The 12,512-nt window shown below is 38.4% G+C and overlaps 1 protein-coding gene across 4 annotated transcripts in view; it reads right to left on the reverse strand.

Annotated features, from left to right (window-relative positions):
- The window catches only part of LOC109406630 (uncharacterized), a 688,592-nt gene that overhangs the window by 57,308 nt on the left and 618,772 nt on the right, over positions 1-12,512 (reverse strand). For all 4 annotated transcript variants that reach the window (XM_062847228.1, XM_062847227.1, XM_062847225.1 and 1 more), the window contains one exon: positions 4,933-5,116. In XM_062847228.1, coding sequence (XP_062703212.1) covers positions 4,933-5,116 — 184 coding nt within the window. The remainder of the gene's footprint in view (positions 1-4,932; positions 5,117-12,512) is intronic.

Raw genomic sequence — 12,512 nt, forward strand, 5'->3', positions numbered from 1 at the left:
AGAAGCTTGGAAGGCTTCTCATCAGAAGCTTATAAGGCTTCTTATCAGAAGCATGGAAGGTTTTTCATCATAAGTTTAGACGGCTTCTCATCAGGATCTTGACAAGGTTTATCTCATCAAAACTACAGAAAAGTGTGAATCCTTCAATCAATTTCTTTCGTAAACCTCCAATCCATAAAGCAACCAAAGAGCCCTTTCCCAGCTATCACCCAAGTGAAATAAATCGAAAGCAAAACTGCAAACATCACAGCTTTCACTTCCTTTCTGTGCTGCTACGTAAGAACCAAGGTTTTTCTGTACATTCATCCCTTTCTCCCTGTGTCGGTCGGGACGGGAGAACGCAATACAAGATTGATGAGCAGTTTATACCGCCATCGATCGAGTCATTGATTCGCTCGTTCTAGTGAATGAGTGAGACAGCTTACCTCACCGGCGTGAAAGAAAGGGAACCAGACTAGGTAAAATGGATCGCCCGCCTGGTTCGCCCTTTGTGCTTTCAATCATTTCATACAGGAGTGGAGGCTGCTGGCTGCTAGAGTGCCAGCCAGGACTGAGGTAACGGAAAGATTCTGGAACGACGAGGGTGGAATTCGGTCCAGTCATGCTTCAACAAAAGATGAGAAATAAGACCTGATTTGCATTTTTGCTACTCTCGGTCTCTCTGTCTCTCTCTCTGTCTATCCCCACGTGTGTGTCCGAATCGACAAAAGCCACAAAAAGATCTTTCGGGATTGGCTAGGACGCTCTGATGTGGGGGGTAGGAAGCTGGTGGTTGCATCACCTACTAGCCTAGAAAACCGAAGAAATGGCCCAAAGGTGATGGACTGCTCTCTAGTTCGGTTTGAGAAATGGAAATTCGAATGCTCTTTAGGCCCTCAAGGTAAAAGTCGGTGAGCTGCTCTCAATGAAATATTTAAATTAATTACTTTTGCTGCTCTCTTCGGCTTTCAGGTTTCTGTCGGTTGATCCTTGCGGCTGGGAAATTCGTAGAATGACTAGTCTTTTCTAGTCAATCACTGCCAGCTTTGGAGCCTACGGGGGATTCGGTTCTGAATTAGCATCTCCGAGAAGGGAGGGATGGGTCTCCACCCCTCTTCTGGCTTTTGTGTGTCGGTGATTGTGATAAATGAACACTTCCGATCGAAAAACAGGAATTGACTAGTCATAAAACAAATTTATGACGACAGGCCGCACCAAATTGAGTTATTGATTTTCAATTTCCATTCAAATTAATGGAGAAAATGGGCTTTGCAGTGCTTCGGTATGCAAAATTTCCCAGCATACCTCCCTTTGTCCCAGCAGTACCCAGTCTGATGTGATTCCACTGGGACAGATAAGCAAGACCTTTCCTGCTCTGTACATCTGTAACTGCTTCCGGAATAGGAAAAGTGAAAGCAAAAGGACGAAAATTAAAACTACTGCCGAGTTGTTCCTTCTCGGGGAACCCTTTTTGTCCGGAGAGTAGCTGACTAGGGAAATCCCATTAAGTAAGGTCATACGTGAGGAGATAAACCTTCCTCAGACACTGCAACTATCGGTCTAGAGCTGGCAGCAGAGTGTATAAACATGTGTAGCTTTTTACCTCGAAGCAAGCCATGAACAGCTTTTTACCAGCAGCTTAAAACCTCTCTCATCAGAAGCTTGAATCGCTTCTCATCGGAAGCTTCTTATCAGAAGCTTAAGAAGCTTTTAATCACAAGCTTGAGAAGCTTTTCATCAGAGGCTTGAGAACATTCCCATCAGAAAACTGAAAAGCTTCTCTCGGAAGCTTCTCATCGGAAACTTCAGAAGTTTCACATCAGAAGCTTGAGAAGCTCCTCATCAGAAACTTTAAAAGCTTCTCATCAGAAACTTAAAAAGCTTCTCATCAGAAGCTTAAGAACTTCTCATCAGAAGCTTAAGAAGCTTCTCATCAGAAGCTTGAGAAGCTTCTCTTAGCAGCTTCTCATCCGAACCTCGAGAAGCTTCTTATCAGAAGCTTGAGAGGCTTCCCATCGGAAGCTTGAGAAACTTCCCATCAGAAGCATGAGAAGCTTATCATATGAAGATTGAGAAGCTTCTCTTAGAAACTTCTCGTCAGAAGCCTTAGAAGCTTCTCATCAGAAGCCTTAGAAGCTTCTCATCAGAATATTATAAAGTTTTGCAGTTTTTCATCAGAACTTAAGAAGCTCCTCATCAGAAGCTTTAGAAGCTTCTCATCAGAAGCTTAAGAACTTCTTATCGGAAGCTTGAAAAGCTTCTCATTAGAAACTTGAGGAGCTACTCATCAGAAGCTTGAGAAGCTTCTCATCAAAAGCTTGAGAAGCTTCTCATAAGAAGCTTGAGAAGCTTATCATAAGAAGATTGAAAAATTTCTCTTGAAACTACTCATCAGAAGCCTTAGAAGCTTCTCATCAGAAGATTATAAAGTTTTGCATCAGGTGCTTGAGAACCTTCTTATCAGAGCCTTGAGAAGCTTCTCATCAGTAGTTTGAGACGCTTCTCATCAAAAGCTTAAGAAACTTCTCTTCAGAAGCTTGAGAAGCTTCTTACCAGAAGCTTTAGAAGTTTCTCATCAGAAGATTGGGAAGCTTCTCATCAGAAGCTTGAGAAGCTTTTTTCAGAAGATTGTCATCAGAAGCTTGAGAAGCTTCCCATCAGAAGCTTGAGAAGCTTCCCATCAGAAGCTTGGAAGCTTCCCATCAGAAGCTTGAGAAGTTCTCTCAGAAGCTTCTCATCAGAACCTCGAAAAGCTTATCATCAGAAGCTTGAGAAGCCTCTCATCAGAAACTTGAGAAGCTTTTTATCAGAAGCTTGAGGAGCTTCTTATCAGAAGCATAATAAGCTTCAAATTAAAGGCTTGAGAAGCTTCTCATCAGAAGCTTGAGAAGCTTCTCATCAGAAGATTGAGAAACTTCTCATCAGAAAGAAGGTGCTTATAAGATTTAGAAGTTTCTCATCAGAAGCGTGAGAAAATTCTCATCAAAAGCTTAACAAGTTTAATGTCAGAAGCTTGAGAAGCTTCTCTCGGAAGTTTGAGAAGTATCTCACCAAAAGCTTAGGAAACTTCTCATCAAAAAATTGAAAAGCTTTGCATCAGAAGCTTGAGAAGCCTCTCATTAGAAGCCTTAGAAGCTTTTCAACAGAAGCTTGAAAAGCTTCTCATCAAAAATGTGGGAAGAATTAGCTTTAGGTAAAATTCACAAATACAAAGAAATTGAAAAAAAAAATCTCATCAAAAGCATGAGAAGCTTTCCATCAGTTTCTTGAGAAGCTTCTCATTATAAGCTTGAGAAACGTCTCATCATAACCTTAACATGTTTAACATCAGAAGCCTGAGAATCTTTCCATCAGAAACTTGAAAAGCTTCTCACCAGAAGCTTGTAAAGCTTCTCATCAGAAGCTTGAGAAACTTCTCATCAGAAGCTTGAGAAGCTTCTCATCAGAAGCTTGAGAAGCTTCTTATCAGAAGCTTGACATGCTTCCCTTAAGAAGCTTGAGAAGCTTCTCATCACAAGCTTGAGAAGCTTCCCATCAGAAGCTTAAAAACCTGCTCATCAGAAGCTCGAGAAGCTTTTCATCAGAAGCTTGAGAAGGTTCTCATCAGAAGTTTGAGAAGCTTCTCAGTAGAAGTTTGAGAAGCTGCTCATCAGAAGTTTTAGAAGCTTCCCATCAAAGGCTTAAGAAGCTTCTCATCAGAAGCTAGAAAAGCTTCGCATCAGAAGCTTGAGAAGTTGTTTTTTCTGAAACTTCTCATCAGAAGCTTGAGAAGCTTCTCATCAGAAGCTTGAGAAGCTCCTCATCAGAAACTTGAGAAACTTCTCTCATAAGCTTGAGAGGAACTTCTCATCAGAATATTGAGAAATTTCTCTTAGAAGCTTCTCATCAGGAGCCGGAGAAGCTTCTCATCAGAAGCTTGAGAAGCTTCTCATCAGAAGCTTAAGAAGTTTCCCATCAGAAGCTTGAGAAGCTTCTCATCAGAAGCTTAATAAGTTTCTCATCATAAACTCGAGAAGCTTTCCCTGCAGAAGCTTGAAAAGCTTCTCATCAGAAGCTTGAAGAGCTTCTCATCAGAAGTTTAACCGTTATGTGTCCGACAAACTTTTTGCTTTTTTCTACACCGTGCTTTTTAAATGGGCGCTGGGTACCCGAGTATCCTGTCGGCCACATAAGGGTTAAGAAGCATCTCATCACAGGCTTAAGAAGCTTCTCATCAGAAGGTTGAGAAGTTGTTTTTTCTGAAGCTTCTTATCAGAAGTTTGAGAAGCTTCTCATTAGAATATTAAGAAATTTCTCTTGAAGGCTTCTCATCAGAAGCTTGAGAAGCTTCTTATCAGAAGCTTGAGAAGCTTCTCATCAGAGTTTAAGAAGCTTCTCATCAGAAGCTTGAGAAGCTTCTTATTAGAAGCTTGAAAAGCTTCTCATCATAAGCTTGAAGAGCTTCTTATCAGAAGCTTGAGAAGCTTCTTATCAGAACCTTAAAAACCTTCTCATCAGGAGCTTAATAAACTTCCCATCAGAAGCTTGAAAAACTTTTCATCAGATGCTTGAGAAGCTTCTTATCAGAAGCTTGAAAAGCTTCTCATCAGAAGATTAAGAAGCTTCCCATCACAGGCTTAAGAAGTTTCTCATCAGAAGCTTGAGAAGCCTGGCATCAGAAGCTTGAGAAGTTGTTTTTTTTTAAGCTTCTCATCAGAAGTTTAAGAAGTTTCTCATCAGAATATTGAGAAATTTCTCTTAGAAGCTTCTCCTCAGAAGCTTGAGAAGCTTCTCTTAGAAGCTTGAGAAGAATCTCATCAGCTTCCTGAGGCAAGCTATCGCAGCCTCCTGAGTTCCTAAGTATGAATCTGAGAAGTTAGAACTTCACTATGGACGGTTTTGCATGTATCCTAGAGAGTTTTCATCTTTTCCGCAAGTAATTAAGCTGTCTTTCAGCATCCAGTTTCTACTTACCATACGGTGGTATCAGCGCGGCCGCACTCCCGGCCCGCACGTTATCGAACACGTACGCCGAATCGCTCTTGCCTTTGGCGTTGACCGCGTACACCAGCAGCTGGTAGATCCGCCCCGGTTCCAGACTGTGCAGCTTGAAGTGTGGCTCGTTCTGCGTGATCCGGTACAGCGGCGCTAGGGTGGCCTAGTGGGAAGGTGAGAAAATAACGATGGGGATTAGTGGAAAATAATGGGACGAATTCGCTTCGAAGCTAGGATTAAGTTTTAATTGCTTTCCGAAACCTCCAGGTCTAGGTGGACGCCGGCCGTTATCTAATGAGTTCCAACGACCTGAATGAAGCGATGTGTGTCAGTGACGCGCCGGAAGTCCCCTATGAACAGAAGTGAACGTTAGGGTAATGGCGTTTCCGCAGATAGTATTTCCACCATCGTCCTCTTCACTTGTACCGGGGGAATTTCTCGTCGTCGGCTCGGACATTGCTGCCATAGTCGACTGTCGTCGTCACTATCGCCGAAGCTGCTTAATACACAGCGAATATGTGCTAATAGGTAAATGACTTGCTCAGTCTATGGAATGGCTATAGCGGGGAATAGCCGACCAGCATCCGATACAATGACGGCAATGTTTAATAAATAAAGTTATTGCAGCTACGTGTCCTGGAATGCTTGGCCTGCAGTCAAGAGATTAAGCAGAAACTATTAAACAGGCAGCTCCGAACGGTGCCGACTGATGTCAAATGTAGAATCTATCTATCTATATACCTAAAAATGAGTGTGCAGCTCCTTTGAGGCAACAAAACTCAAGAACGGCCGAACCGATCAGCATGACCCTTGCACGATTCGAATTTTATTGATGGTGTTCATGTTTATATGTATAAAAAGTTACGAAAATCAACTCAAAAAGTTAGAAAATTGATAAAGCACTGATTTTTATGAGCTGGGAAAATTAACATGATCGTAATCAAACCAATCTAGAGTGCGGTGCTTAAATGAGCTCAAAAACTGGCAAAACAGAGTTTGCCCGGACAGCTAGAATAAGATTAAAAGCATCTTGTGAGTATTAAGGGTTTTCATGTCTTACAGGGATAAAAAAATATAATATTTTTTATTGCATAGTCTGAAAGTATACTAGCTAGACTATGCACATTCCAAATTTTATAACGATTGAGCACTAGAACCAAAGTTACATCCCATTGTAGTTCGCACCCTTCATAAGGACAAGGCAAAGCGCTTTTTTCTCTAAATGGTGGTTTTAAAAAAAGTGTCGTTACGGTGATCACGATATCTTAAAAACTAGTTGACCGATTTACATATTTTTGTTTGCCAATTTCCCGATTTTTTCTTAGGCTAACTAAGCTAAGTGGAAGTTACAACGATTGATTGATATGAAATTTATACAGAAATGCAACAGGAATATGTGCTTGATTGACAAATTGGGATTTGAATTATGAAAATAAATCCACGTGCTCCAGTGGGAATCAAACCCACGACTTCGTTTCAAATCTCGAGGTACTGAACGGTTCACTTTTTTGCGTACAATATGTATTTTTATTGAAAAAAAAAAAAACATTCAGTCACAAACTGGAAGATTTTGTTGCTGTCAAGTTTTTGCGTCTTTTTCAAAGATTTTTTCATATTTGTGTAAATGTAATATATTTGAAAAGAAGATATTGAAGTAATGTTGTGATTCAGACCAATTGCAGATGTAGAGAATTTTAAAGATTATGAAGTGAAGGTTTGTGAATAAAAGAACTTGCGAAACGGAGACAAAATAGCTGGCGCAAATTCCATCAATAGAATGGTGCTAGAGTGAGCATTGAAAAATGAGTGAGAACGATAAGAAAAAACTTAAAAAATGTCGCAGAAGTGTGAGTGTTGCGGTGTACGACGTCGTTGGAAATGTAGTGAACAACCGCTGCTGGGCTCCCCAAGATGCTTCCCCGGCTGGAACAAGCGAGTAATTAGCTGAAGTTCCTTGCTAGCAGATGCTAAATGGGTGAGAAAGTTCTTATTTACAGCGCAAATTGATCAATTTTTGTGTGATCGTACATTGTATTTTAAGCGACCATGTTGCAATATATAAAACAACATATATAATTTTATAATAATCCAACCACATAGCTCCTGACTATTCCCGTATCAAAATCCCATCTCCTTTCTATTTACGAGGGCGTCGGTGAGTCGCTGGCACCTCGATAAATAGATAATATCCTTTCCCAACTATCCCTTTCCTTCCACATAACATGTTTCTTATCGTTTCAGAGAGCGATCAATGGCGCTTAAGCCTAGGCTTGTTAGCCAGGATACAGTGAAAATGCCTGTGCCCCATCCCTGAAGCAAAAAGGCCCATGGAGTGACAAAATTTCTTAGCTATGTCACTCCCAACGTTGGTGTAAAATATACTAAAACACTTACACTCACATCAACACATCTACATGATCTACTCAAAAACACTTGAACAATCTGAATCTTGTCCCATCACTCGCTTATAGTGATTCCCAAAACACCCCATTCCAAATATCCAGCTCCTTGACACCTATGGGGGCGCCGGTGAGTCGCTGGCCTTTCGCAAAGTAGGTGTCATATCTTCACATCCTTTCCTATCCTCGTAACGGAGAAGATGGGCGTGGCCGGCAATGGAAGTTTTCATGTCTTTTTTACTTCAACCTCTGATTGGATTGGATAGCTGTTCCTTCCCAAATAGCATTCCATAAGCAATTAGATAATGAGTATTAAAGTTTTAACATGACAACTTTCAGTATGCAATCTACGAATTACTCCGTTACCACGCAACGCAACGCAACGCAACGCAACCACGCAAAAAAAAAACATTCTGTCACAAACTGTAGCAGAAGGTGGTAATCAAATTCATTGAAAAAGGAATCGATGTGAACTTGCCCCTTCGACAGAAATTTTGTGTTAAAAATTTATGGAAATCATAGTTAAGCACTTAACGTCGTTCAACCAGCTAATGGAATTCCTTCCGAAAAAATTTCAGGACTTTCTTCCGGGAGCCCACCAGGAGTTACTTCCGAATATCCATCATGAGCTTCTTCCGGGAATCAGTCAGGAGTTCGTTCCGGATATCTTCAGGAGTTTATAGAAGAAATTCCTGAAGGATAACCAGGTGGATCTTTTGGTGGGACTCTCGTTCATATTTTTTGGAAGAATATGATTTTTTTTCTCAAATGGAATAGGAGCAATCCCCAGATGAATTCCTGAAGTCCCTGGAAGAATTTCAAGATAGAATTTCTGAAGTAATTATCAGATGGAGTTACTGGACGAATTCGTGGATGGAATTTTGAAAGATTTTTCAGAAGGAATTTTTGGGAATTGGAAGGAATGGGATAGAATTGCTGGATTATTTTTCGGGTGGGGATCCTGGAGGAATCCCCGGGTGGAACTTACGGAATAATTTTCTGGCGGAATTTTTGAAAGCATATGAAATTCATGGATGAACACTCAGATGGAATACCTGGAAAATGTTTTGGACGAAGTCCCTGGAGGAATTCTAAAAATGGAATTCCTGCAGGATCCATACCATATTCCTGGAGGAATTCTAGGGTGGATTTTGGAGGAATGATCATATGGAATTCATGGAAGATTTCTCGGATTGCAATAATACTCAGGTGGGCTTCTTGAAAGCATCTCCAATTTCACGTATCTATCCAAAACCTTGACAACTTAGAAACTAAGATTCCTTCAAGCATTCCGTGCATTTCTCTTGGAAAAAAGTAATACACTACTTTTGGAAAATAGTAGAAAAAATATCAGAGAAGCCTGCCGGCATATATGTACTTATTAGTTTTGCCATGATTCCAGGAGTGTCACTTTTATTTTTATTAGTTTGAACTAGTAAGAAAATGAGCTATTAATTATTACATGTATTTGCTTTGAATGTTTTCCCCATTTAATCAGCAGTATTTAGTGCTAAAATGTCTACAAATGTATCTAGAATTTGCAATGTGCTAGTAATTTAAACTAGCAGAGAATTTGTCCAATAAATAAGACATATAGTGCACCTGAAAACATTCTGCAACTCCTGATTTTCTGACAGAAGTTTAACTAGTAATTATACTTTTTTAAGTGTAAGTTTATTGGAGAAATTTCACGTAGAATTCAACTTTTCCCTGTAATTTCGCTAAAGAACTGTTTAGGATACCCCAAGTGAAAAAAGATTTAATTTTGATTCTATTACGAAATCCGAAATGGTTTCCTAACACAAATTCATGCAACCTAAACGAAACCGTCATGTATGCAGTGGTGACATTGAGATAAATCCAAGTTTCTCAATGAGTAACCAGCTCTTGAGATAAAAAAATATCGAGTATGAGCACTCTTGTAAATATAAGAACCAAAAATTATAGCCATAGCATGACGACTTCTAAAATGTTTTTTGTTTATGAGCTCTTAGTTCAATCGAGATATGAGGCTGAATGCTGTTAGTGAAACAATGAATTGAATTTGTTCCGATCGCATATGAGAGCTCATTGGCTTATAATTATCGAAACCTTACATGTATTATTTTTTATCATTTGTGCTTCCATACAGGTGAACATCAAAATAGCTTTTCTGTGAAGTAAGCAATTCTTCCATAAATTCCTTCAGAAATCCCTCCAAATAGAGAAATATTTAAAAAATTATTGAAAAAATCGTCCCAGAATTCAGAAATTTATTCAAGGAGTACCCCACAAATCCCCTGGAAATTTTTATACCGACTCTTAGAGAAAATCTATCGATGATTTATTCGAAAATATTCTCCTGAGATTTCTTTGGTTTCTTGCGGAGATTAATGCAGATATCTCATGCATGTAACTTCAGAAAATCTATCACGAATATTTCATATATTCTTAAGATATTCCTTTAGAAATTCTTTGAAAGATTTCTTCAGAAATTTATCAGAAGATTTATTAAAAAAAAAAATTGAACCCCCAAAAAATCTTTCGTGGATTTCAGAAATTTCTCCGATGTTTATTTCAGAAAATTTTCTAAAAAAAATCTAAGAAATTCTGCCAGTGAAGCGACAGACATTCGGGAGCAGAATTGGAGTTGGGTCGACTACACTCTTTGCTGAAGGGGGTGGAAATCTGCATGCAAGCGTTAAATTGGAACCCAACCCCCTCTGCACCACCATGAGTGCTCGCTCAGGGCTTTCAAAAGGTAGTGCCAGGAATGCCATTCTCTGAAAATTCAAAGCTCTTGCAGAGATTCGTTTAGAAAATTCATAGTTCCCTTAAAAGTTTTCTTTGAAGTACCTATTCTAGAGATTATCAAAGAAATTAATTTAGGAATGCCTTTATAAAACCTTGCTTAGATACTTTTCAAAATTGGCTCATGGATGCTTTATGTAAATCCTCCAGAAATTCTTTTCAGAAAGTCTTCTCGGATTCTTCTTGAAAGTTCCAACTACCTTTTGCTCCATACATTCTAGACCATCATCCGGAAATTTTTCGAAGAATTCCTGCAGAAAACTTCGAAGTGTTTCTTCAAAAATTCTTCTATTTCTCTGGAAATCATCAACCGATTCCTTCAGAAAAACAAAAGCTCCATGAATTTAAAATGTTCCTGGAGATTCCTTAAGAAATTCATTGTGAGATGCCTCCATAAATTTATCCAATATTTTTTTTAATGTTCTATGGGCCTCCCAGAAAAACTCTTCCAGAATTGACTCAAAGAATTATGTCTGAAAACCTACCAAGATTTCCTTCAAAAACTTCTCCTGCAGTTTCTTCAGAAACTCTTCCGGGATTTTTTTGAGAAATATCTTCAGGACATCCTACAGATATTTCGTCAAGAATTTATTTAGAAATTTGTCCAAGAACTCTTTTGGGTGGATTTCCATGGGTTCCTTCGGAGACTCAGCCAGAAATTGACTTAGAAATTTTACTAGGGATTCGTTGAGAATTTGTTTCGAAAATTTCTCCAGGGTGTCCTTCGGAATTTCGAAATTTCACAAATTCTTCCACAGATTATTTTATGGATCATTCCCGTGATAGCTTCAGCAAATTATTTTCTGAAACTACAACAAGTATTGCTTGAAGAAGTCCACGATAGATTTGTTGAGGGATTGCTTCAAAAATTCCATTGAAAATTCTCGCAGGAATGTGACCAATAAATTCTCCGTTCAGAAAATCCTGCAGAAACTCAATAATAAATTCTAAAATTATGGCTTTCAGTGTATTATGCAAGATTTCCTCCAGATATTCCTTCATTTATTCATTTCTTCGGAATTTCCTCTAAATATAAGTTCAAACATTTCTCAACGAATTCCTAATGGAATTTATTCATAATTATTTCCTAGGAATTCCGAAATATACCATGAGTTTTTTTTTTAGCGATACTTTCAGAATTTCTCATGGCTTTTATCAGAGGTGTTTTGCATGTATTTTTCATAAGAATGGTTTCCCGAAGAGTTTTTCCAGGAAGTTCTTCAGAAATTCCGTCTGGGATTCTTTCAAGAATTTCCCTGGAGTTTTTCCAGATATTTTCCTTTAGATTTATTCAAGAGTGTTCCTAAGATTTCTACTGTGATACTACAAAAAATCTTTCAGAAGCTCCTGGGATGCCTCTAGAAATTCCCGATAGAATTATTTCAGATATTCTTCCGTGAATACTTTTCAGAAATATTTCGAAAAGTTACAGAAAAAGTACTGGAAGAATATTATAAAGAATACCAGAAAGGATTTCTCAAGAAATCTATAAAAATGTTTGAAGAAATACCTTATAAATTCCTCGTAGTACCTTGGGAGATTCTTATAAGAAATCTTGAAAGCTTTCGGGAAGGATTTATGGATGAAATTTCTGAAGTAATTTGTGGAGCTATTTCTGTTGGAATTCCAGGATAATTTCTAGGTAGAATGCCTTAAGAAAATCTTTAGAATACCTCCTTATTGCCTAGAAGAGAAAAACACGAGAAATTTCTGGAAGAAAGGTCTGGAAGTAATTTCAAGGGAAAATAGCTTAAGGAAGGGGTTCCCTTGAAGAAATTTATAAAGGAATCTCTTAAAAAATGTCTGTTAGTATTAATGCAAAAATTGCGGACAAAGCTACTGATGGAATTCTTATAGAAACTCATTAACGAATGACTGAGGAATTGCTGAAGGGTTTTCTAAAGGAATGTTTGTAAGAACTCCTGTAGATGCCTCTGGAGAAATTCTAAGAATTTCTAAAACAATTTCTAGGAAGTTCACAAAAATCTTTAAAGTACAACCTGCACAAAAATTTTGAAAGAAATTCTGGAAAAACAAAAAATCGTCAAAGAATTCCTCACATTTCCCGATAAAAAATACTGAATTTCTTAAAGTAAACCCAGGAAAAAAAAATCCATATTTTTTTTTGAATTGCATCTTTTGAGAAAAAATTGAATAAATTCTTGGGCAAACCCCAGGAGAAATTCTTAGAAGTCTGTTTGCAGAATTTTCTAGAAAAAAAAAATCCTGGAGATATCTCAAAGAGAATTCCTACATGCATGCTAGACGCTCCTGTGAGACTTCCTTCATCCTGATGAATTTTGTTATTCAATTGGGGTAAATCGCCAATTATTGTACATTCCATGCTTTTCAATTAGATGTGCAACAGTT

This window comes from Aedes albopictus, chromosome 1 (genome assembly GCF_035046485.1).
Source record: "Aedes albopictus strain Foshan chromosome 1, AalbF5, whole genome shotgun sequence".
Taxonomy (NCBI): domain Eukaryota; kingdom Metazoa; phylum Arthropoda; class Insecta; order Diptera; family Culicidae; genus Aedes; species Aedes albopictus.